The 26,349-nt window shown below is 47.4% G+C and overlaps 1 protein-coding gene and 1 long non-coding RNA gene across 2 annotated transcripts; one reads left to right on the top strand and one right to left on the bottom strand.

Moving 5' to 3' along the window:
• Window positions 1-265: 265 nt before the first annotated feature.
• LOC135316744 (uncharacterized) lies at window positions 266-11,875 on the bottom strand. Its single transcript, XR_010376000.1, has 3 exons — window positions 11,785-11,875; window positions 9,722-9,825; window positions 266-9,095 (listed from the first exon to the last, which is right to left on the bottom strand). It is a non-coding gene; the product is annotated as an uncharacterized LOC135316744 (long non-coding RNA).
• On the top strand, window positions 695-25,928 carry WDTC1 (WD and tetratricopeptide repeats 1). Its single transcript, XM_009507099.2, has 15 exons — window positions 695-828; window positions 3,360-3,443; window positions 4,381-4,427; window positions 5,626-5,737; window positions 6,214-6,401; window positions 7,077-7,259; window positions 7,571-7,665; window positions 8,737-8,852; window positions 9,975-10,050; window positions 11,791-11,887; window positions 13,071-13,244; window positions 16,479-16,714; window positions 17,092-17,260; window positions 17,683-17,875; window positions 18,029-25,928. The coding sequence occupies exons 1-15, from the start codon at window positions 721-723 to the stop codon at window positions 18,224-18,226; spliced, it is 2,076 nt and encodes a 691-aa protein (XP_009505394.2). The 5' UTR covers window positions 695-720; the 3' UTR covers window positions 18,227-25,928.
• The last annotated feature ends 421 nt before the right edge of the window (window positions 25,929-26,349 follow it).

Consider the following 26,349-nt stretch of genomic DNA (forward strand, 5'->3'; position numbering starts at 1 on the left):
GTAGCTAATTTTATGGGGTTTAAATTATTTAGGTTAGTGCATTAAATATGGAACTCCATTAAAAATCTGGAAAACTCTATTTTCTCCTGGAAATAAAACTTTAAATGATCGTCCCTTTTCTACTGCTAATAGGTGTTCAGGTGATAGTGTCACCTGATGGTTGGCTCTTGTGATTTCTAAGGAACACTTACGCCCTTCTGGTTTGGGGTTGGGTTTTTTTTGGCTGCTTATCAGATGTAGTAAATGAGAGAGAAGTGGTCAAAAATGTCGATGCCTTGTTTATTCACAATATAATAAGTTTTGTTGGTTGTCGAGTTTGGGAAAAATGGAACGGGGTGTGAGTGGACATGTAGCGGTGGGAGGCAAGCTGTGAAACAGGCTGCTTACCCTGGATTTGAGGGTCTTTTGAGGGTCCAAACATGGCTTTTCTAGGCTGATTTAGTCCAGGAGTTCTGTTCGTCTTGAATTACTGTGCAAACTGGCGATGGCCTCTTAAGTGAGGTGTTCTTCAGTCTTACATTGTTCCTTCCCATCCTTGGGTTTCTTCAAGGAGCCTTTATACAAAATGTTTTAGTCCTTAGCCACCGCTATTTTTTGACAATAAAGTACTTGACATTGCATATGAATGGCCTAATATGTTTGTATGCCTGCCTTTGTTCCCTCCCTGTTCTGTCCTGCAGGTAATTAAATGCCCTTGGTGTGGATCTTTGCTCTGTTGGCATGCTTGGATGCACAGCAGCTCTTCCGATAGTTTCTTTTCGTTTGCCTCATTGCAAGAAGATGGCAAAAGCAAACATTACCAGAGACATCATCCACAGACAGATCAAGGTACGTTAGCCAAGTGTTCACTTGTGTTGGGTGGGGGGCAGGTGGAGAATCAGCATTCACTCTGGATGGGGAAATACTCATGTTGTTGCCTTTACGTCTGAAAAGATCTCTGCTACTTACGTATTGATAAGCTGTGTAAGAAGCTTAAGAGAACAGACACATAGGACCTTTTGCTGTCCTTAACAAAGAGCTGGGCTGAAGTATGGCATAACAGGAATACAGCTCTCCTCCCTAGCAGGAGCGCACCATGCTAGTTTGACATCACCAGGTCTGTTGCTTTTGAGTACAATGTTGAAGAGAGAGATCTGCCTACTTGTGTTTGGGCACCATAAAGGACCCTTAGCTAGCTTCCCTCATGGGTTTTCTGTCTGCTGCTTTATGTGGTCTCTTCGTGTGATCTTGCCATCAAAGGTATTTTCTGACTGTAGTAAAGCTAATGATCTCTGTCTCTTTTTCTTTAAAGAGTGGTGTCTTGCTTCCTTTGTGTAGGGAAGAACTTCTGTGGTGGTTGAATCAGTCATCTGATGGCTGCATTTGTGAAATATCTCTTAACGTGAAAGGACTAGCTACAGCAGACACAATAGGCAATTATTACTTGAGCTCAGAGGCCTTAAATCATTTGCAGCTTTGCTGGTAATCAGCAGTCACAAAAGTGGTCTGTTAGTGGCCAGCATAAGGAGCTAGGGGCTTGAATGCTCACTTTGCTTTGCAGTTTGGTACTAAACTTTGTATTATAAGGTTGTGATTTGATCCACGTGCAAGGATTTATTTTGCTGCTCTAACAAGGAAGAGATGGTTCTGTGGTTAGAGCGTTAGCCTGAGACTTTTTCACACTGTCTGCTCTGTTAGACTTTCATGTGTGACCTTGGGAAGGTTGCTAAGTCTGACAGTTCCTTGTAGGAAATGCAATATCCTACTGCACAGACCTCACAAAGCCACTGAGGTTGCGATAGCAAGGCAATTATAACTGCAGCACCTTGCACTGGGCCTAGCAGCGTTTTGGGAATACTGTTTGTAAAAATATGTCAAGGGTTTGAAGTTTGTAATGAAAGTTACTACAAAAAGCCTGGTTTGATTTGGTTTTCCTCCAATCCCCTTGTATCTGTCTCCATTTTGTTTTCAAATAGCTTTTGTTGTGTAGAGTTCATTACCTAATATTGGTCTGCAGAGCTGTAACGTAGTACACTAGTCCTTTGTGTCTGCTCTGTGACTAGTAACATGTTCCTAGTACCATAAGTGTAATTTTTGATGTTGCTGTTCTCATCTATAAATGGTGATAATGAAGGCTTAAGTTGTCTTTGCCTGACTATAGCATGGCATGGGACAGGTCCGAGGCTGGATCAGGTCCTAGAAAGGGATCTCCTCGGACATTAGATGTTCCATCCAAAATACGACTTGCATTCCTTTTTCTTCATGTCTGCCTCTGCAGTTGGCCTTCTTTCATCAAAGCCATCTGCTAATACATCTGTGAACTCTGTGAGATCACAGGGGAAACAACTGTCCTGCTTTTCTTCACCTTCATTTGTACTGACGCAGTTCTGTGGCAGCTGTTCTCTTCCCTGTAGAACAGGCTGTGCTGTGGTACTGCAGCTACACGCTCCTACTCCAATTCTGATGAAGTAAGCCATCTCTAAAGGATGCTGTCCAGTTGCCTTCCCCAATACTTTGCCCCTTGGTTGTGGTGCTTCAGGGCAGATTCACAGGGAACTGGGGTTGTTTAGCCTGGAGAAGAGGAGGCTGAGGGGAGACCTTCTCACTCTCTGCAACTGCCTGAAAGGAGGCTGTAGTGAGGGGGTTGGTGTCTGCTCCCAAGTAACAAGTGATAGGGTGAGAGGAAATGGCCTCAAGTTGCACCAAGGGAGGTTTAGATTGGAGATTAGGAAAAGCATCTTCACTGCAAGAGTGGTCAGGCCCTGGCACAGGCTGCCCAGAGAGGTGGGGGAGTCACCGTCCCTGGGGGTGTTAAAAATACAAGCAGATGTGGTACTTCAGGACATGGTTTAGGAGGCCTGGGGGTGTTGGGTTGGCGGTTGGACTTGATGATTTTATAGAATCATTAAAGTTGGAGAAGATCTCTAAGATCATCAAGTCCAACCGATTCTGTGTAATGGCAGACTTCTGAGCAGCTGTGGTCTAGTACTGCAGTCCTCAGGAGTGAGTTGCTACTGAAACCCTTGCCAAGGGATAACAGGCGTTTCCAAGCTATTCTCTATCTTCTGTTTGTGGTCCAAAGTAGGCAACTTATTCTGTCTTAGTGTGGGCCTCTCAAACCCTGTCTCAGCTGCCTAGCTGGAGCCTGGTGATTAGATACACTTAATTTTAAACCAATTCAGGGGCAAGGATTACAAACAGCCTACCTGGAGATGATGCAAAAGGTGTCCCCCTACTGCAGGACAGGTACCTGATGCTATGGACACCCCAATACCTGGCAAGGTCCCCGCTTGATTTTTAAAGTTCTTGAATCTTCTCTTAAAGGGAAAAAGGAGTGTTTTGTTTGCTCTAGTCAGTGTGGTGCTTGTTTGTTCACACAGGAGAGGGGTGCGCTGGGCTTCGAACGACACTATCATGTCACCGATCCATTCATTCGACGCCTGGGCCTAGAAGCAGAACTGCAGGTAAGCAGGCAGTGTTTAAAGAGCAAATGGAGACGCTTTTGTACAGCTTACTGCAAAAAGGGCAGCCTGCGGGAGAGTACATAATTCTCTCTCTTGTATGGGACAGATACTGATTACTTAGTCCCCTAAACTGCATTAGAGCCAGGAATAGCTCAGTGAGATCTTTTGTGAGCTTTCTGCATTACCTAATGCACCTACAAGCCAGCCTTTAATGGGTGTGGGTCAGCTAATCCTAGCAGTGGTGCCTGAAGAAGGCAACTGTCAACTGTTCACGATATTCAGCTCTAATGCTGAAGGATGTAATGTGTTGCCTAAAAAATTGGTTGTATTGCAGTCTGACACAGCTTAAAAAGATCTTCAGGTTGTCTTGGTTTGGGGGAGGAAAGGATTCTTTCATCCCCCTTTCCAGTCGCATCTCCCATATCAAACTCTACTCAATGTTCTCTTAGTCTTTCCTGGTAGAGTTGTTGGTTAATTTGGGTGAAGACGTGTGATACAGTCACCCAGCAGCAAGGTGCTTCTAAGAGAGTTATCAAAAGTGCGTTTTCCCTGTGTTCCCACAGAACCTCTGCATGTAATTTGTCAGCCTAGCCAAGAGCTTTTGAAGCAAAGTCACCTTTCCCTGTGTACAGCAGGATTTCATCTGTAGCCTCTGAGACTAAAATGCCATTTTATTCAACACTACTTTTAAATTTTCATTATTTGTTTCATTTTGCTGTTTCTACCCCAACTGCTATAGCATGTCTGTCTTTTCTGGAGGTGCTTCTCTGCCACGTGGGTGGTTTTTTTTTTGCAGGGTTGGAATTAAAAAACCTGCTTGTATTGGAACAAGTTGTTAAGTGTTGGGAGCTCACTGTGTCCTTGTCTTAGAACAGCTCTGTTTGATAAGTCTGAAGTTTGTCTAATACCATTCCCCCTTTTTTTTTTTTTCTCTCAGGGTCACTCTGGCTGTGTCAACTGTCTAGAATGGAATGAAAAAGGAGAGTAAGTATGTGGCTTGATCCAGGGGATCAGCAAACTGATAACCCAAGGTTTTCCCAAGAGTAGGATGTAGGTCATCTTATCATAAGCAGCTGCTTCCCACTCCTAGTAAAGTGGAGCTCAAGCTCAAAGTTTTGAACTGTAGTAGAGCTCACGCTTCAAAAGAAGCTTTCTTTTATTAAATATATCTGGATATTCTTATAAATGCCCCTTTAGTGAGTTCAGAAGGGAAATGGTCAGACTAAGAAGTGGAGATTGAAGGCTGCTTCTCTTCTCGTAAATGGTATTATGGATTATAATGGATCTTTAGGATTTGTCCAGCTGGTAGTGACGTTTCCCCACCCCCATCACTGTGCTGTTAAAAGCTGCTGGGGACAAAATATATAAAGGAGGGAGGCAGAGCACATACCCTTCTCTGCAGTTTTAGAGGGAAACTAGACGTGGGAGCATTTCCGTTAACCAAGGGGAACAAAGAGTTACTGCAAGAGAAATGACTGGATGGAAGGCAGAGTACATATTTCTTGACATGCCTCTTACAAGATCCAGTCTGCTGTCTGATACTCTTCAGAGTTATTTACCAGTGAAAGTTTCTTGTATTCGAAAGAGATCTGGCTATAAGGAAATAAGTTTAAAACAGCTGATGGTTGCAGATGTCAGGTTCTTTTGCTTCAAATGAATACAGATGTACAGGGCAAACAGCGCTTTGCAATACCGCTGCCACACCCTGCACTTAAAAAGCAGTCTGTGAATCACTAAATAAGCCCTGGCTTGGGACTGCATGGGCACATCCGAACTCCAGGAATGAATGCTTTGGCTTGGGTTTGGGGATGATGTGGAACAGTTAATGCAGCCAGGCTAATAAGGAAAATGGAGGCCCTGCATTTTGTTGTTGACCAAATGCTCCTATTGTTTTCCCCTGTGCCATCTGAATCTGTGGTGAGCTGGTTCAATGAGCTAAACCAATGAAAACCACTCGCTTTATTTTCTGTGGAGCTGCTATGTGGCTGGTTTAGCTCCCTGAACTGGCTGAATGGATTGGCACATGGGGAACAACAAGAACACAGAGCTGAGAAAAGAGAGAGGAAGTGGGCTTATTCGAGCTGAATTAACTTAATGGCTGTCTGTGGTCAAACCACTCTAAGAAATTGGTCACAGCTTAGAACAGAAGAATACATGATGCATACTTCTCTGTTGCTTTTAGCTTGTTGGCCTCTGGCTCTGATGACCAGCATACCATTGTCTGGGATCCTCTGCACCACAAGAAACTCCTTTCTATGCACACGGGACATACTGCAAACATCTTTTCTGTCAAGGTATATGGTTAGAAGGAATGAATGGCTAACAAAATCAGCAACCTAAGCAGCAAGAGGATGGATCCTTGCTGAGAAACATTTTCCTGCAAGCAATTTTTCCCCTTGCTCCCTCAATAATTTATCTAATGTTAGGAAAAAATGCATTAGATCTAATACCGGCACTTCATAGTTTATGCAGCTCCCAGGCTTATTTCATTCTCTCTGTAAGAAAGGAAATGGTTGTAGCAAATTGGGATGGGCAAGGAAGATCTTTTTTTTGTGTGTGTGTGTGTGCTACTGTAGCTGGTGACTCTTGAGTGTGCACACTGGCATATGTGTAATGTAGGTAATAACGTGGGTCATCCTGAATAACATTGTTCCTAAATAAAAGTGTTCCTAAAGCAAGCTGCTCTGTGACCTGCCAGGGCAGCTCAGCGATGTCTGTGTGAACAGCCTCAGGACTTCTCAAGCTTGAATGTCAAATCTGTCTCCCACAGTTCTTGCCACATTCGGGGGATCGGATCCTCATCACGGGAGCTGCAGATTCCAAGGTGCACGTCCATGACTTGACTGTCAAGGAGACCATCCACATGTTTGGAGATCACACCAACCGAGTTAAGCGGATTGCCACGGCTCCCATGTGGCCTAACACCTTCTGGAGTGCAGCAGAAGACGGACTGATCAGGTACAGAACTCCAGTTGTTCTGCCCCAAAATTTATTGGATTAGGGTCCATTGCAGTATGTACTATGTATGCACAGATCTGAACAGAGACTGCCTCTATACTAAAGAGCTGGAGCTAATCTCTCTTTCCTGAAACTGGAAGGTTTCATCTTGAAATGTAGAGTCCTCTCATAAATACTCCCCTCAGCTCCTCTGTTTTCCTCCACTGAAAAGGGAGGCTGAGAAAGGAAGAGCAATGTCAAATGGAAGGGAGATACAACTGTGCAATGTTTCCCTCCAGAGTCATTGAGACTCTTAAATGACTAATGTTACTACGAGAGTCTGTTCCTCTTTTCATACGAGCTACTGCTTGTGAGGTTGTGACTTGGAGTTGAGTTTGGAACTTGAATAAATCTGGGCACATTAGGGAGCTGGTTTTAATGGTTAGCATGATATTGAGGCCTAGTGTACACTGAGCTGAGATGCTTCCAGTGATCTGTGGCACAAATGAAAGTTATTGTCGTTAGTATCGTCTCTTTGTGCATAAGCCACATAATTAAGTGTAGGTCGCTGCTGAGCGGTGTAAATGTGCTGCGTTAAGTGGTCTTCAGTTTGGTCACCGTGGAGAGCTAGCCTCTCTTATTGCTGCTTCTGTTGTCTAGTGACGCGGATTGCCTGACTTTCTCTTCCCTTTGCAGACAGTACGACCTGCGAGAGAACAGCAAACGTTCCGAAGTCCTGATAGACCTGACGGAGTACTGCGGGCAGCTGGTGGAGGCCAAATGCCTGACGGTCAACCCCCAAGATAACAACTACTTAGCAGTAGGGGCAAGTGGACCCTTTGTGCGGCTCTACGACATACGCATGATCCACAACCACAGGTAATGGCAGTGTGGCTTTTCTGGGCAGATGTGAGTGGCACAGAAATCTGTTCGAGGCTCTGGTGGGAAGGGGGAGTTTCAATGATCTGGAGGTTGCCTGTCTCACCGTGCGGTTTTACCCAGTCTTTTCTATGACCCTCAGAGTCTTTTTGATCTGTGTGAGTACAGCGGGGACTGTGAGGCAGGCTTGTGACTGCCCAGCTGTACAGGCACGAGGCCTTGCCGTCGTGTGCGAACAAGATTTGTCAGCATAGATCAGGCTTCCAGCAGTTGAATGCTGTGATTATAAGACTACTCTTCTTTCTGGCTAGAAAAAGCATGAAGCAGAGTCCTTCAGCTGGAGTACACACGTTCTGCGACCGACAGAAACCCCTCCCGGACGGCGCGGCGCAGTACTACGTGGCAGGTATTGGGACCTGTGCTGGGGGTGACTGATGGGACTTAAAGTTAATGCCTGACGAAGCAGAGTTCTACCCATCACACAAGAAATGACTGCTTGGAAGAGCTCTTCTCTAATACAGGGATGTTCCATGGAATTGCAGATTATTTCACTTCTGTGCTGTGAATTCTTGCTTATGTTACCTGCCCACTTTCCCTGATTTGGCAGTGGTGCGTATGGGTGAGCTGGCCTTACTTCTTGTCTAGCGTAAATGTCTTTTTGTCACTTTTGTTGGAAAGTCAAGGATTGAATAACAGGGGTGCTATAGGCTTTCTCCTGGAACCAGTCCCAGCAAGGCTGCTGTTCAAAATCTTTTTGGCACAGAGGAGCATTGGCTTGTCTTCATCCTGCAGATCAAGAATCAGTGATGCAGTATCTGGGCAATCTAGATGACATTCTTCTCCAGTGCTCATTATTTACGATCTTCCCCCCCCTCCCCAAATGTTTGGATTTTTTAAAGTATCTTAGACCAGCATGTTCAGCAGACCAGTTCTGACAGTCTTGCTTCTGATGAGTCCCGCTAGAGGATTTCTTAGGTCCCCTGAATTGGTCATGCAACACATCTGCTGTCTGAAGCAAAGGAACCTGTGTGTGAGCTGAATATTTAGGAGCCTTGGTTTGGTTGTGCTAAGAGCTTTAATAAGGAAACCTGATTAGAGGATTGAAGATGGAGGTATTTGTTTGCAGATGGCTGCAAATCACAGAAGCCAAACCCGTAGTGAATCACTAAAACAGAGAACTGCTGGGTTCTGCAGACTTTGTTGTTAAGCAAGCTAGTTATAATCCAGTCTTCTCTTCAGAAATGGCCTTCTAGAATTGATACCTAAAACCTGTGAAAAGGCAGCTATGCACATCTGCGTGTTTTGGTGGCTGATGGAAGGATTCAATAAACAGCAGCAGGAAACGGAAAATCACTTAGGTGCATGCGCTTCATGGCATTGCTCTCCTAACAGCCTCTTGTAAAAGGGAGCAGCTGGGGTAGGACAAAGACAATGGTTACTAGTTACGCTAATACGTTTGGACCTCTTCTCTCCACAGGGCACCTTCCAGTGAAGCTTCCGGACTACAACAACCGTCTGAGAGTTCTGGTGGCCACGTATGTCACCTTCAGTCCTGATGGCACTGAGCTCTTAGTCAACATGGGAGGGGAACAGGTAAGAAGACGGCTAAAGTTTGGCAGAAAGCTGCGCAATCAGTCGTGCTTGGGTCACCATATGTTGTTGTGCATTCTTGAAAATGGGTATAGCAACTTCTCTGTGGGTAATCTGATTGATTTTTTAAGCTTCTTTCTGATTCTTTCGGACTAAATGCTTGGTATTAGGGATTTGTTTGTTATGCTACGACGGATCAAACTTGAACCACATTCTGTTCTGGTTTTCCAATTCACATTTCACTCTCTGGAAGAGAAAAAAAAAATGTTCTGGAACTGACCTTTGCTGACCTAGAAAAGATTTCATAACTCATTCTTGAAACATCAGACTGCTTCTGTAATAGAATTTAGTGAATAAGGAACTTAGGGAAGCCAAGGCCTTCACCTGGAATATTGATTGCTTTAATTTTAAGCGCTGGGTTATATTCATGGATCTTTTGTAAAGCCTATCAGTGAAATGAGAAAATCCTCCTGACAGCATTAATCAGCATGGATTAAGCAGGAACTTTGCTTGTGGGCAGGTTACTCTGTGGTTGTCCTCTACACATCTTTCTCACACATGCACTCGTTCCCTTTTAGAGAAGGTGCCGAGTGAGATGAATTGTAGGTCTGATCTGGGCTGTCAATTCCTATACCAGTACAGTTTTAAGTTAGGGCTTTGCAGGGCTGCTTTCGAAGTTTCTCAGGAAATCCTGGCTTCAGCATAGAGAGACTTTAGCCTTGGTATAGCATACCACCTCTTTCCTGCCAAGAAATGTTTGATTTGCTTATGATCACTGTGTAACATCTTTTTAGAGTTGAAGCTTTCTGAGCAGATTAGTTTGTGTTCAGGTCATCTTTTAAGTTCTGTAGGTGCGGAGAGGGTTTTCTTACCTCTTGAATACGACAGGGCTCCTGTTTCTCAGCATTATTCTTTCTGAACCCAGTGCTGGAATGGAATATGCCACTGGTACTGCTGTCATCCTGTGCATACATATCTATAAACAAGATTCCCAGTTAGAAAATTGGAAATAACAAAACACAAATGTGGCACCATATAGCCATCTAGGCTTGTTTTGTTTCTGTGACTCGAGCATCTATGTTTCACTGACTTTTTTTTGTCTCATTCTTTTTCTTCATGCCTTAGGTCTATTTGTTTGATCTAACATACAAACAGCGACCATACACTTTTCTCCTCCCAAAGAAGTGCCATACTTCAGGGGGTAAGTATGATGCCGTCATGAAAGTCAGTGGAAGGCAGAGTGAAATCACATACTACACAACTCTTTCAGGGTGCAGGAACTAGGAAAATTAAGTAGGGCATGGCTGTTACTGGGGTGTTTCTGCAGTGCAGTTCATACCCTGAGTTCTAAAACCCTTCTACAGAGTTGACAAATCGTGTGTCTTGAGGGGAGAAGGGAGCTGTTGAGAGGTGTACGCTCGTGTGAGCTAAGGAGAATGTTTAAAGCTGTGCACAAAGGATAAAGTAGACTTCGTAGAGGGGTTGAAGTCTTGGTATCCTGCCTTCAGCTAAGGGAGAAAACTTTGTGGACAGGTATGGAAACGGTATATTCTTTTTATTTTTTAAATCTTTTTAGTAAAGTGTAGAATATATCTGTTATCCCCTTATACACCCGTTAGGAAGGAGATGGAACAATCTCTTCCCTAGGCTAAGAATCTGGACTGGCCCTAATATCCCTCCTGGTGGTGAGATAGTTGAATCAAAAAGTCGTTTATTTGACGAGTAAGTAAATCCAAAAGCCTTTTTATTCCTGGCCCTGTTCCTTACAGGGCCTGTTAGTACACAGCTATTGCAGGGAGTATGCAGTGAACGGCTGCAGTGTTATTCCCCAGGCAGAGGCTGGCTCTTATCAGAGAGTTTTCCCTGCTCAGCCCCTTCCCTCTTCTCAGAGCACTCTGGCAGAGTTTGGTCCGTGTACTCAGCTCACCTTAGGCCTTAATCTAAAACTACATCCTGGTAGCAAATATATGCCCTGCCTGCCTTTCTCTTCTGTCTCGAATGCATGTGGGTGATCTGTACTCTGCTATCTGGTGAGGTCATGCTTTAAATGGCAGGACAGCGTTTGAACAGGCTCACGGTGGTGCGGTTGCAGCAAATGCTCCACCCTGTTGGGCACAGAAAGTTCAGGCGAAGGCTGCGAAAAGGCAGTATCAGTACAAAGGCTGAACTTCATGTGCATGCATGTCTCTGCACACTGAAATCTCTGAGCAGTTCAGCAGGCTGGTTGGACAGTTGTCTCCAGTTTCCCAACCTGTGAAATGGCCACAGGAGCGTTGCCAGCTGCAACATAAATGCAGTTTGTAAAGCTTGAATCTGAATATTTTCTATAGAAATGGCAGACGATGTGGCTGCGTGACCTTCGGAGGATTACCTCAGCTTGTGACTGCTCCTTGAGCAGTAGGGTAAGAAAAGAAAGGAAGGAAAAAAGCATCTGGAATTCCTTTACTGGATTCCTCCAGTGGCTCCCCTCATCGCCCTTGTTTTATTAAGTGTTCAGCAACTTAGCTCTGTGATTATTTATCTGAGTGAGCCTAAAATACAAGGTTACTAATGTTGCTAAATTGCTTCTGCAGTTTTAAATGTCAGGCTTCTGGTGATCAGTCAGGTATGCTGATTGTGGCCTCGGCTCAGTCTGAGGGCGGTTCAATTCAAGCTGCCCTCTCTTCCTGTGTGTATATTTAGTTCGATGTGTATCTAGTTTTCTGTCTTAGAGTTGTAGTGCAAAGGATACTGCAGAGATTTTTGTGGTAAATGTAAGAAGGCAAATCAAATCTGGGGTAGGGTGGGGGTGGAATCATGGAAGTTTTATTTCTGCTCTGAATGGGGCTGTGGCGTTGGCTTGGCTCTGCTGTAAAATTAAACCCCTGAAGCTTCAGATGTTAGTTTTCATAATCTACATTGACACTTAGCATGGCTGTATATTTTTTTTCCTTACCTTCAGAAGTGCAGAATGGAAAAACCTCTACCAATGGAGTGTCGAATGGCATCCATCTGCACAGCAATGGCTTCCGCTTGTCTGAAGGAAGAGCACATGTGAGGTAAGGGCACAGATCTACCTACCTGAAAGCCCTACGGCTTTGTTCGTGTCCTCTTCCTTTTGCCAGGCTTAGGTGCTGCTAAACAAGGTGCAAAGTCCAAATCCACTTGGCATGTTGACTCAATTGTCAGGTGGACTCTGTCCTGCGAGCTGTGTTTGCTTCTGATGCGTGGGCTATGAACAAGAGTCAGATCAGGCAAGAACGTCCTGGGAGAAGTGTTGTCCATGAGGATTTTTCCCCTTTCATGATTAATTACTGCAGACAGAACTAAGAAATGACTTTTCAGGCCTGGGAGCAAGGTGTTCGTAGTTGTCCTGAGTGGTTGCTACTTCCTGGCCTACAGGAACTGTGTCTTGGTAAATGGGAGAGGCTGTCAGGTCAAAAGAGCCTTGCTTCCCATTGTCATTTTTTTTTGGGCACCTGCCTGCTGGAAACTGAAGTGGCCAAAACTGCTTTATGACGATGACACTGGAGTCATTAATCGTGCAGTCTGTATGTGAGCTAGGAACAGATGGAGAGCCCGCTTCCATTGTTCCTGCTGCTTGCTTTCTTCAAGAGCAAAATGCAGTTGGTGTGAAGCAGAAGCAGACTTGAAGCACATCTTGCTGACTGTTTTTCCTCCGGCTGATGAGACATGGTTAAAAGTCAAGACACAGTTGCTCAATACCATATATGGGTAGTCTAGGTTCCACCAAAGTCACTTTGAATGTTTTCAGCTTGTTTCCTCTAGATGGCCCCTCCAGCACGCAGCCGAGATGTGGCTGGAATTTTGGGTTGCTGAGCACAGGCCCTGTGCGGCCCAGTGAACTCAGATGCTTGGTTTCCTTCTGAATTTGCATTCTGTTATACATTGCTAAAAGGGGATTGGAAATGTTGTTTATGTGGTCAAGGCAAACATGTATTGGTGGAGTCTATGGCGTTAGATGCTTAAAATACCCACTGTTCAATCTTGAGTGGATGTCTGCATATAAAGAAAAGAATGGAATCAGTCAAATGATGGTTAAAAAGAAACCTTCCCCCTAAATTCAGGTTATTCAGGTACAGAGTCTCTTCTGCCTTTTTCTGAAACTTTTGGTATTAGCTAATGCTTGCTGGGACTTACTAAGCTAGAACAAAACACTGCAGAATTAACAGAGCATTAGCATGTGAGACCTACCTGTGCTCGTTTCTTCTTTCCCTTCAGTCCCCAAGTGGAGTTACCTCCCTACCTGGAGAGAATCAAGCAGCAAGCCAATGAGGCCTTTGCTTGCCAGCTGTGGACTCAAGCCATCCAGCTCTACAGCAAAGCAGTCCAGAAAGCCCCCAACAATGCCATGCTGTATGGAAACAGAGCCGCTGCCTACATGAAGCGCAAGTGGTAAGGAAGCAGAGAATGTCAGAGCGGTTAGTGTCACAGGCAGTGCTGGTGCCTGACTTCTGAGTACCATGGATACCTTGATCTCCACTAGGAAGGACCTGGCTTCCCTAGGTGTGGAGCAGGGTTGGGGTTATTGGATCAAGTGGGTCACCTCTGGCTCAGGACAGGGGGATTGCACAGCAGCATGTGTTGGAGACATTACAGCCACAGATACTGCACAGGGAAGCACAGCTGGTGGTAGCTCATCGTTTTGCCTACTGGCATGCTGAGTAATGTTCTGTTCCTTTCCTGTTTAAAAAGAAACCAAAAATGCACTTCCGCATAATAGCATTATGAGTGTCTCCAAGAGTGTGTTTCTTTGGATAGTTCTGATCTGCATTAGAGTATGGCTCTAAATCTGCTGTCAACAGATGAGGTAATGGTTACTATGCTTTATTACTTCTATCTCATGATGTAAGATTGTTGTAGGACTGCCTGGAGTTGCTTTGGTTGCTGCTTTACCCAAGTAACTAGTACTGCAGATAGTCAGACATGCCGTGGTGGTTCCTGTGCTACCCCAGCTAACCCGTGCTCCCCTTGGCTGGAAACAAACCTCTCTGAGGGCTGTGGGGAGGTGGCAGCTGGTGCCTCAGAGTCTGGGGGAGGTTCTGTCTTGATTCTTGCAAAATATCCTGTTAGCCTCTGCAGTAGGTAATGTCCTGTCTGACCAATAGCCAGAGCTGCATCTGCAAGATACAGCTGAGTTATTTTAGTATCTGTCCCCTTGAGCAGGGTAAGACTGAGTAGCATGACTTGCCATTAACATATTTAAAATAGCTGTGGTCCTTCATCTACATTTGCTTTGTGAGGATATCCTTCTCCTCTCCCTGATGAAATCCCCAGTATGAATTCTCCCATCTTCTTGCCAAGATAAAGAGCAGCCAGCAGTTGTTGTGACTGTTGGTAACTGGCCTACTGGCTGTTTTGCAATAGGAGAGATTTGGGAGCTGCCTCAAAAAGACCTCAGTGTTCACAGAGAGAAGAACAATAGGTTGGGATTAAGGAATGGAAGCAGAAGCTGAGTGCTGATCTCATGAATGACATTTTTCTTATAGGAATCGTTTTTCCCCAAAGGATGTTGGCAGATCTGAACCCTTCTGTGTGTCAGCTAGTGCTTTGCTACAGTTTTTGGTAGCAGGAAGATGTGAAAATATATGCACGATGGATTTCTGTGGCATGCAATGATTAGAATTTAAATAGTACTGAGCTGATATCTTCTCAGGTGCAGAAAAGGCGGCACGCTTTTCTGCTAGGAACAGCTACTGGTGTATAGCAGAAGGTGTCTGGGACGTCACCGAGAAGGAGGCTGAAGCAGTTGGACAGTGACCCACACTGAACCACCATGTGTCCCTAAGGTGTCCTTTTTGTTTGGAGCAGGAACAGCCGTAGGCCACCCTGCAGAATACTGCAGGTCTTGCTTTGGCCTTGTTCTCTGAATAACAGAGAGATCTAGAAAAAAGGAAGGTCTGTAATTTCCTAAGCTCCCCTTGCTCATCTCCCTTAAGATGCTGCTCATACCCTGCAGCGCTTCTAAGGCTGTCCTTTTTAAAATTTGCTCCTAAGAGCCAACAACTGCATCACTCTCCACATTGCTTTTAGCAGTCCACATTGACAGTACTTAGCCGACTTCTAGTTAGAGCATTTTTGCGCAAGCTGAGTCAAACCTGTAACAATGGGAGAAGTCAGTGCCTGCTTTACATCTCAACGTGTACATTTTCACACCAGTCTGTCAGGCTGTCTGATGCTGGTAGTTGAGGTTGAAGGATTTTTGAGGGTGTCAAGGCAGCTAATAGCCTAATCAGCTCTGAAAATGTGAGACACTCATTTGTCATCAGAACAGGTAACTTGCATTCCCTTTTGCTTTGAATAAAATGTGGCCTGATGCTGTGCATCCAGCCTCCTGGGTTAACACAGACACAGTGTTGTAAAGACAGCCCTCAAGAACCGTGTTTCTTCTGCTGTGCTGCAGATGTCATGGACGAGGCACTCCACCTCCTGTACTGTGCTAGCAAGCTGTAATATGTGGCCAACATTCGCCTAGACGGGAGGGAGCAATAGGATGAATGGTTTGCAGAACACGCTTGTGGCACTGAATAAGTGCTACTTAACATGTAACCCAAAGATTTGGAGCTCCCTTGAATAAGCAGAGACTCAGGAGGACCTCTTCCCTGACAAAGGCTCCACATGATCTAAAACTGTCACCCTGTGGGAGGTCCAGGGCAATCCACCCCCTTCCCCTTGGGACTGTGTCAGGCTTTGGTAGGTGCAGTGCACATAGGTTACAGGTGTGAAGCACTATTATTATTATAAACCATCCTATGGAGACTTGGCACTCTCTTAAGACAGGTTGTGGTGCCTCTGAGCAGTTCAGGCTCGATCTGGTACACCAGGCTTGTCAGCCCTGGCTGACTTCGCAGCCTCTGTCAGTCTGAACTGAATACCAGCACGCAAGGCTTGTCAAGTCTCTCCTGCTTCCAGAGCACAAGCAAAGGCATTCTTATTCCCACAGCCATGGAGCATAGGGAAACCAAGCATAGTCTCCAGTAACTGTACATAGGGTATAAATATCCATTATGATACCAGTCTGCTATAATGCTTATTTCAAAAACTGTAAGGTTTTTCTTATAAAGAGGGAAAAGACTGCTGCTTTAGACACATGTCCGCCAGGGCTAAGAAGTGTGGTGGTTCTGTAGCTCCTTCCTGAGGGCTACAAGTGGCTCTGGCTGTGGGCAGGGAAACATGCTGCCACGCTGTGCGTCCACAAAGGGGCACGCGTGAGCTGCCGTGCTCTGCCGAGGCCCTGCTCGCCTTTCAGGAGAGGCCTTGTGTCTGCTTGGCCAGAGGGCTTGTGCATCCTCCATCTTCAAAGGACTTCCCTAAATGTGTTCTATCAGTGAGCTCTGCTCTGTTGGATTTAAAATGGCAGGTCAAGACTTGCTGGGCTTCCTTGTGTGGTCACATTACGGCGCTGCCTGTATGCGTGTGGAGGTGCATTCAAGAAGCTGGGCTTGGTCAGATGGTGCCCCTGGGAAACAGCAAATGCTGTTAGTAGTACGTGAGCTTGTGGGGTGTCTGCTTGCATAGACAGAGCTGGAAACAACAAGCTCTGGAGTGAAATGAGGGCTGGGAAATGGCAGTGCAAAATGTATGCTGCTTCTGTTTAGGCTATCTAAGCCACCCCTCCCTTTTCTTCAGGGATGGGGACCATTATGATGCTTTAAGAGACTGCTTGAAGGCCATATCCTTGAATCCATGCCACCTGAAGGCCCATTTCCGTCTTGCCCGCTGTCTCTTTGAACTCAAGTACGTGGCAGAAGCACTGGAGTGTCTGGATGACTTTAAAGGGAAGTTTCCAGAACAAGCACATAGCAGTGCCTGCGATGCCCTAGACAGAGACATCAATGCAGCCCTCTTCTCCAAGAGTGATAATGGTGAGTGCCGGTATTGAGTGTGGTTCTTCAAGGTTATACTAAAATCTAATGATCGGACAAAGAATTTTCTCTTTAATCTACCCCCGTGAGGGAAAAGCCAACTTGTGAGAGAGATTGATGGCTACTGTGCACAAAAACTAGCCCACGCCTGTTCTTTCCCTGGGCGTGGGCCTGGTTCACTCTCAAGCGAGAGTATGGTAAAAGCAGTCTGATGTACCCAGGAGGTAATCTGGAAGGGAAGCTTGTGCTCTAAGCCCTCCTCCCTGCTGGAATTGTCCTTAACTCTCCTCTAGAGCTGTCGGGGTCTCCTAGGGTGCTGTTTGTTTAGAACACGTTCCTCCCCAAATTGTGACAAGGGAAATCTCTTGTCTTTCCAGCTGAAGATAAGAAAGGGGGTGGCCCCATCCGTCTGCGAGCTACAGGCCGCAAGGATTCCATCTCAGAGGATGAGATGGTGCTGAGGGAGCGCAGCTACGACTACAAATTCCGATATTGTGGCCACTGTAACACTACTACAGACATCAAAGAGGCCAATTTCTTTGGCAGGTATGTTGGCAGAGTGTAATAGGGATTCAGGACAGGAGTGTGAGCAGCAGCAGAATGCTCTCTTCCATCGGATAAAGCCTCATGCGTAGCCCCATGTGACTGTTCATAAAATGACACTGACGCTGGTTTGCAGGGTTGAAAAAGATGACAGAAACACTCCTCCTTGTGTGGCTGCATGAATAGCTGGTTCAGTAGCAGATCCACAGAGGACCCAGTTGGGCTAGCGTTTCAGAAAAGCCATTTGGGAGTGAAAACATGAATCCTGGGGATGGAGGGAACCAACACAGAAAGCTTTATCTGGATCCGTAAGCGTGAGGGGTGGCAGCCTGCTGATTGTAGAAGCCAACTGAGATTCTCGTGTCTGCTAGAGACTAGCTTTGGCTCTGAGCTGTGATCTCCAGTCTCTGCTCCTCTCACCCTAGCAATGCACAGTACATAGTCAGTGGCTCAGATGACGGCTCCTTCTTCATCTGGGAGAAAGAAACCACCAACCTTGTTAGAGTGCTGCAGGGAGACGAGTCGATTGTGAATTGTCTCCAGCCTCATCCCAGTTACTGCTTCCTGGCTACCAGTGGCATTGACCCTGTTGTACGACTGTGGAACCCTAGGCCAGAGGTAAGAGCTGCCGTAAAACGCTGTCTTGTTGTTGTGAGATGTAATGCGCACCGGTCTTTCCTGTTGGGATCTCCTGATAGTCGCAGCAGCAGTAACAGCCCCTTTTTGGTCCTAGCGCTGCCTTGGTGAGTCCTCTTCTTTCTTGTCTTGCAGAGTGAAACCCTTAATGGCCGCGTGGTAGTAGACATGGAAGGTGCTTCCCAAGCTAACCAGAGACGAATGAACGCAGACCCGCTGGAGGTGATGTTGCTGAACATGGGGTACCGGATTACAGGACTGACCAGTGGTGGGGCTGGAGGCTCAGATGATGAAGACAGCTCAGAGGGGCAAGTCCAGTGCCGGCCCAGCTAAAACAGAACTGCCTCTCCTTCCTCTAATTGTTTGGCTGAAAGGGAACCTAGTTTCCTTGGTCCTGAACTTTCTCTGAATGACTGCACTGTTTCGCACTATGCACAGAGTAGGACAAGCCGGCAGGGGCAGGAGCGGCCATCTCTCTAAACCATCGCCGCCACCACCACCTCCTTCTCCCGTCACGCTACTGAGCAGCATGGCAGTGCAGTCTGGGGTTTGCCTTTAGTGGAACTTAGTCCCAACAGGGGTCTTTGAGTTGTCTGTAAGCAGTGTAAGCTGGTGATTTTTTTTTTTTTTCCAGAGCTGCTGTATGGTCTGGTACAGGGAGATGTTCCCTGCATTCATGCATTTGCATAGGGGATGTTAAATTCCTGAATAAAATACAAACCTAGGGCAGGGGTTATGGAATGAATTTACTGCAGTGATCTTGGTCTTGAAAGCTTGACTCTGCTTTTGTGCTACTAGCCTATCTAGAGGCCCCTGGTTTAGGGTTGTTGGCCATGAAACACCTGTTTTGTCCCATAACATCTTTCTTCTGGCTTCCATCTCTAACACATTGTCACCAGATGTAGCTGTGTTGTATTAAGGACTGGATGTTGCCTGTCTTGTCCCTGGGCATCTGTCTTAGTTGATGAATCAGCGAGGGCACTGAGTATGCGTAGCTCAACAGGGCAGGGTGTGCTTGCCCAGCTCTGATACTTTCTTCTGTGGTCTATAAACCCTTGGAGAAAGGTGACAGCAAAGGGAGCAGGTTTGATCAAAGGCCTAGGACTTAAGTAGCTAAACCTACTCAGGAGAGGGACTGTTAACAGCACTCTTCAGAGCTGCGTTCTCTGTTGCCCAAAATGTGCATAGCTGTATTCACCTTCTCCTCTCCACGTCACCTCTGGTGGAGCTGAGAACGTTGCCACCATGTATGTGTTGCAAGTAAAGTTTTGAGCTTTTAGATGGCAGTATTTTTGTGCAGTCAGCTGCTCTGTCTTAGCCAAGGTGGGCCTTCTCCGCCTCATCGTTGGTGTAACATCTGATGGATTAGTGGTCCTCTCAGGAACCCTCCTTCCTCTTCCTGCTCTCCACACACTGACTCTGGCTGCAAAGCCAGGAGTACACCTAGAAATGCAGCACTGTACTTCCATTCCTCCCCCTCTCATGTAACATGCAGCCCTGTTTTCCCGTCTTGCAGTTGCCAAACACTAAACATCAAAGAGATCTTACGCAGCTGTGCTACAACCGACTCCGAAGAGGTTGTTTTTTTCTAGGACTATCAACTAAGACCAAAGAGCCCCTGGAGATCTTAACTGCTCTGTGCTGTCTCGTATCTCTTACTGCTGAAGGTCTGAACATGCTAGCCTTGGTCCCAGGGGTGTGAGATGTGTGTCTGGGAGTGTGTGCGCATGTGTGTGTGCTGCATTAGGGCTGTTCTTCCATGTGGTGCAATCCCTGGTCTTCCTGTTCCTGCTGTGGAAAGATGAGAGGGCCTCCCTTTCCTTCTCTGGCTGCTTCTGGCTGCCAGGCGTTGATGAGAGAGACTGCGCAGTGCTGGCTGATCAAGGTAACTGGCTTCCTCTCCCTTCCAGAACAGTCTTTGAGATGAGCGAGCCTTGTGCAGGAGGGAGAGAGGTCGCAGAGGCTCGTAGCTGGCAGCGTCTCTCCAAGGACACTGTTCCCTGCATAGAGAGATCTCCCACGCCTCTCTTGCAGTCGTGGTGGAGCTAACTGGGACCTGATCTCTCCCCCTCAGAAACGTCCGTCTGCTCTTTCATCTGCGGGTGAAAGTGAGCCTTAGCACGCCCCGGTCTTGTGGGAGCGTGCCCCTCACCACCACGAAACGACTGGCTGTCCTTGTGCTCTGCTGATCTGTGATGGCAGACTCGCCCTCCATCTTCTCCTGTGGAAGCAGAGCTCTCCTGGGACAGGTTGGCACTTGGCTGCTGAGGGCACGTTGGCTGTTTGCGTGCAGTACTAGTGCGGTAGATGTGACTGCTTGCTCAGTTTACCTCTTTGGTTGTGTACAAGCTCCTCCACCCCAAGTGTCCCCTGGCACTCAATGCTCTTCAAAACCCAGAGGCAACAGAAAATTCTTCTCACTTGGGTGGCTTTTTGACATGGTCTGGCCTTTTCTTTTTTTGCTTAAGGCTTTCCTACTAGACGCATCCTCTTTTTTTTTTTCCTCCGTCTCCTCCTACTCAAACTTTTTTTCAGCTTTCAGTAGACAATGTCTGCAGACTTTGATGTTTAAACTGAGAGACTGAGATGGAAAGCTCTGAAAAGAACAGACCTCTCCCTCCCCATAAACCTTTTGCAGTGGCAGCTATTTTTTGTTGGTTTTACCCTTATGAGACAGTGCAGCTCTTTTACCTGCCACTTGCAGTGTGAAAGCTACAAGATTCCCTGCCTCTGCAGTGGATTGCTATTTTTTAATGGCTGCTTTGGTTAAAAAAGATAAATAATAATGGGAGAGAAGGGGAGAGAAAAAAAAAATCTTTCTGCCTCTAGCCCCTTTTCTCCTTGTCCTGGGCAGATTATCTGCTTTCTCGCTTGTTAATGAGGAATTTGTATTTATTGGTGAAGGAAAAACATGCTGGGGAAGTAGGGAGATGTTGCTTTATTGACCTCCGCTGTTTACTTCAACCCCCTCTTTGGGAAAGCTTCTTCCTGCTCTTTCTGGTTAACTCTTTCCAGCCTGGGATATGCAGGGATGCCTCCTTTATTTTTGTATTCTAGCAATGGGCTCTCCATTAGGAGACTCTATGATTCTCTTTGTGTTGTAATGACCACTGCTTCTCGCTTTTTCAAGTACTAAAGATGATCATCTCATAAACTTTGCCCCTGCAGTTGTAGAGGTAACACACAAGCCTTACTGCCCTCGTTAGAAGGAGCAGAAAACGTGTTTCTCTCGTCCCGGGAAGAGAAAGGGTTAAGCAATTAAACAATTCTTTGTTCTAGTTCTTTCTTGGTGTCATTTTGTTTGGGGGATTGTTCTGGCTTTGTTCTACCTTTCTGCTCTATGGAGGTGGACGAGGGTGGGTGGAGGGTGGCCTGCTTGGGCTGGACGTTGTCTGTTCAACCATGCTGCTTCAGGGAGGGTAGCAGCCCCAGTAAACTTGAGTGGGAAGGGGGCTGGGGAGCCCAAACATGGCTTGTAAGCTGTGGTGGCTGCCAGGTTAGTGCTGATGTGAGTTTATCCAGGTGTGGGAGCTCAGATCTGTCGGTGGAGCAAGGGCCAGGGCGCTGTTTGGGAGCAGAGCCTGCCCTCCGGCTTGGTTTTATAGCTAAGGCTGCAAGAAGTGGGGTGAGAGGATGAGAATGGCTGCCTGGGGCTTGCTGGGGAAGAGAGGAGCGATGCATGCGTCTTGTAGAAGGATTAATGGTGCTGTGATGGAGTTAGTTTCTCTGAATCATGTTTTGTTGGAGGGAGGGAATGAGGTAAAATTAATAAAATCCTCTTTGAGTCCTGGCTGAACCCAGGACTGGGCAAGGGGGCAAAAAGCTGAGTAGGGAAACCAGCCCCTCCATGTCTTTTAGCTCTTCTTAAAATAGCCTCTTGCCCTGAGAAGCAGAGCCCTGGTGACTTAGGCTGTGGGACAGACCCAAGGTCACCTGCCTGAGTCACCATGTTACTGACCGATCTTCAGAGATGTTTCTGCTGTCAGAAACAATGCACTTATTGCCTTAAAGTGTCTCACACTCAGCGTGGTGTGTCGGACATCGACATTTAGACCCAGAGATGATCTCTTGCTAAAGAATATCCCAAACTCACTTTCTCCTCTGGGCTCCTGCTGCAAAACCTTCCAAATACTTTCCTGCCCTCCAAGCTGCAGAATGCCAGGCCTTAAGTAAGAGCTGGAAAACCAGTCTGCTATTTTCAGAATCCATTTGAACTCTTCTCTTAAAAATTCCCGTTGGACACCTTTCAGCTGAAGGCCTTTTGAGGCCCACTTCATTTCAAATCCTGTCTGATATAAATTATTGCTTTAAAAGACAGCTCTGCTCTAACAAAGCAATGTGCATCCACAGCTGGATTTGGCAATCAGCTAATTAGGTCAGATCTTGGACTGAATGGTTGGACACAGAGGAAGCGTGGAAGGGGAGGCAGAGTGGTTGAGTCGTGGGTGGAAATGGTTAGAAGGACCCAGAAAATGAGGGGTTTTTTATTTGTAATTTGGGTAAGGGAATTGGGTTGAGGAGGGAGAGGAGCGCTACGCTCTGGGATGTGGGGAGAGGAATAATCGCAGCCCTACTTATGAGTTCACTTTTCTCTGATGTAACTGTTTGCAGTGCCAGGAACAAGTCGGCAAAGGGCTCAAGATGGCTCCTGTCTCTGAGCAAAATGGGAGCAGGATGTCAGAAAACTGCCTGCTGTTGTTGCAGTGAGGAATTCAGTCCTCTGCCTGTTATGCTCCTTGTGGCTTGTTCAGGCCTTGCTGCTGCAGGAGGTGAGACTGATGGGGAACCCCTCCGGGGCTGGCAAGGAGAGAAGGTGGGCCTTTTTGTGGATTTTGTAGCTGGGAAATTGTCATGACCTGCACTCAGCTCTTTGAGCTCTTCCGCTTTGTGCCCCTTGTCCCTGAGAAACTGGTAGCTTTCTCTGTAAACATAGAAGTTACCCTGTGGATTGACTCTGTCAATTGGAGAGGGAGAGAGAAGGAAATGCAGCTTTCAAGTGACAGGGAAGCAGAAAAGACCTGAAGGTTAAAGCTGAGGGGTGAGATGGCTTGGGGGCATTGCTTTTGGGGTGGGTGGCTGAGCCTGCGTATGTTCCTGCGCTCGTGAGTAGCACCATCATCGGTACAGATGAGAGTGACGTTTCTGGTTCACGCTGAGCGATTAGAGGCTGTCAGATTGCAGCAGGCACAGACCACAGGAAAGGAACAACAAAAATGCAAAGCAACCCACCCCAGCATCACCTCCAGGGCGGGGGGAAGGACGCCTTGGTGTCCTCCATCAGCCTGTACCTCGGTGACATTTTAAATAGACTCCTGCACGCGGTGTTGCCTGCTGCTGCCTCGGTTGTCAATGTCAGAAGGGGGAGGGGATCTCTTCCTTGAGTGGTTTGGTTCTGGCAGTCCCTGTAATGTTTGAGCTGTCACAACAGGGAAGGTTCCCAAGGAAGCCGCTTACTGAACAAGAGCTGGCTGGGTGCCTGCTTCTTTCAGGCTCAGAGATGAGCTGGGGTAGAAAGGGGAGGTAACCAAATCCCTTCCAGGCCGAGCCCCGGCTATGGCCATGGCGGCGTTGCGCTCGGACAAACCCAAACTGTTGCGCGGTCTGGGCTCGTCCGTTCCCGGAGCAGGTGGGCTCTCCTCTCGGAAGGGCTCCGCGTCTCCGGGGTGTGAGCGATGCATCGGCAGTGAGCAGGCAGAGATCGTTGTCCTGAGGACGTTCTGGGCCGATGGGAGGCAGAGCCGCTTCCTTGCCAGCAATGGGGGAGAGGAGCCATCGGTGGCAAGGCGCTGGCAGAAGTGGGAGTGAAACCTTTTGTTTCTCGTCAAATGAGATTGCAAAAACAATGATGGCAGTATTCCTGCTCTGTACATCGATCCAGTATTGTAGTCAGGCAAAATAGCTGCAATAAAAAGCCCGGCCTTTAATTTTATGCATGGAAAACTTCTTACCTGCTCTCCCCCCGCCCAAGTTTCCCCCCCGCAGTTTCTTTTCCAACTGCAGCTATTTTTCCCTGCTGACTTCAGGTGTTTTGTATTCTGCTTAGATCAATAGCAGTAGAACAGCAGCAGCTTTCGAGTTGTCACTAGGAAGACCCTGCTGTCAGCTACAGCTCACCCGTTTTCTGCCAGTGCGGTACCAGGAATGGAGAGCCCTTCTGCTTGCCTGACAAACACAAAAGAAGGCTCTGCCATACAGGAGTGCCGTATTGATTTTTTTTTAATTTTTTTTTTTTTCATAAATCCAGCCATGGGGAAGTGGTGAGTCCTTCCCGTGCTCCAGCAGCTGGGTTTGCCTTCCTACACTTGGTTAAGAGGGAGTGAACAGGACTGTCTGAAACATCCCCTGCCCACGCGGGTGTGAGGTGGCACTGCGGGGAGCCGCGTCCTGCTGAGGCTGTCGGCAGCGTCCTTGCCGAGTGGCTTTGCCAAGGGAGCTGGTCCCTGGTGATATGCTGCTTAGCAGCCTCCGAGACACAAGCAGGAAGAGCAAATCCATCGCCTAATCCGACAAACGCGCCAGGACTACGTTAACTGATGTGAACGTTGGCCCCTGTTCGTAGATTTTTAACAATCTCTGATATTTCTGTTAGCCTGGAGCAAATCAATGCAAGTATTTTTCTTCATCGAACAAAAAGTGTTCACTGAAACACATACAACCTTTGTGTCATCTCCCATATGAAGTGCCAAAATATGAAGCGTCTGTTAGAAACCACAGCACCAGGCACGGCTTTGCTCTCGAGGGTGTCTGTATTTCCTCAGCTTTCTCTCTTTCGAAACTGAACTATTTGGTGAATTCCCTCATCATCAGATCACGAGGAGCGCGGCGTCAGGCTTTTGATCAGCTCTGATGCAGTGACAGGTCATGCCGAGACGATGCCCACGCTACAGCTCAACATGAGCCGCTCTGCGTGGCGCCTCGGTGTATGGCTCTGCTTCCATCCAGGCGCCTCGGAAGCTGTCCTCCCTCTTGGAAGGGCTGTCCTAAAGCATGGTCTAGACTAGGAAATAAGCTGGGATGTTAGATGATCTCTTGAGGGCTTGGTAGAGGCGGGGAAATGTAGTCTGCAGTGTGTTAGTAAGCTAGTTGAGTTGGAGCCTGAGTGCTCCTATGACAAGTTAGCACGTATCGAGGGAGGGTAGGCCACCTCTGCACTAGACTGTTAGCCAATGCTTTCTACTGCCAGACTGGCAACTCCAAACCTGTGTCCCCTCCGAAGTGCCTCTGCCACAGGTAGAGGTTACCAATATCCTGGGCTTTCAAGCTGGAAGCTTCACTAGTCTAAAATTCAGTGAGTGTGTAAGTGTTGTTCTGGTCCCAGGACAGAAAATGCATTGATGAAACGGGGAAGGCTGGACTCAGCTTAATTATTGAGCAAAGTCGGGTAATGGAAAGCAGAGCGCGTAAAGTAGAAATAAGAAAAGTCGTTGATGAAGGAGAGAAATTTCAGTAAAAAGGGGGGCCGTTATGCGGAAGCTGTAAGTTTGTGACGAGTGTTAGGAACGTGGCTCTGGCAATTAACAGGGTTTGCTAATAACAAAAGCCAGCGCCTTCTGTGAGCAGAGTGCTCGCTCTGCATTGCCTCCGCTCGGCGAGCTGGAGCTATGAGGGCGGAGGAACCTAACCACGTGCAGGAAGGGGCCAAGACTGTTTTATTAGCAAAACCCCTTGGTGTTGTACTGCGTGACACCACAAACCCTGCTGGAGAGCTCTGATAACCACCAGGCCTCGAAGGGAAATGCAGCTCAAGGTCTCTGCAGGAGGAGGAAATGAGCAGCTTCCGAGGAAAGCGTGGAAGGATGCAAAGAGGAGAGGGGGGTCCGGAGGCTGGGCGGCTCTCCTGCATCCCCCTCCTGGGTCCGCCGGGCTGCAGCAAGTGATGTCCTCCCTCTTCTTCCCAGTAGCTCAGTGAGTTGTCACTCTGTAGTTTGCCGAGTGTGTTGTGGCAGGTGGAAATCTGGAATAAACATCTTTCTTCTTCAGCTTTCTCGTGTAGTTTGAATTAAACTTCCTAATAAAGCGATTGTTATTTTTCTAAGCTTATTCTCCATTTGTATAAATGCTGTTCCACCGTGACCGCCCCGGGGGGCTCCGTGTGATGTTTATTTCCTGAGAGGGGGTGTCTCTGACTCGGCAGCTCCCGGGGCTGATTCCTTTGGCTTCTTGTGTGTGGGAAGGGGCTGCCGAGGTTCGTGGGGCCGATCTATGCCAGGTAGGTGCGAGGGGGTGACGGCACCTGCCAGGCGGAGCCTCGCCAGAGCACAAGGCCCCGCCGTGACATGGACCACGGCGCTTCCGCGCGCCACGAAGCTGCTGAAGCCCCCCGTGGGTGGGTGGGGGAGGGCGAAGCTCGGCCCTGCGTGGGCGTGGGGAACTGGCGGCTGTGGGTGAGCCCCGGGCCCGGCGCCCCCTCCCCAAAGCGGGCAGTGCCCGGAGGAGGGGGCGCGGGGCTCGGTCCG

This window comes from Phalacrocorax carbo, chromosome 22 (genome assembly GCF_963921805.1).
Source record: "Phalacrocorax carbo chromosome 22, bPhaCar2.1, whole genome shotgun sequence".
Taxonomy (NCBI): domain Eukaryota; kingdom Metazoa; phylum Chordata; class Aves; order Suliformes; family Phalacrocoracidae; genus Phalacrocorax; species Phalacrocorax carbo.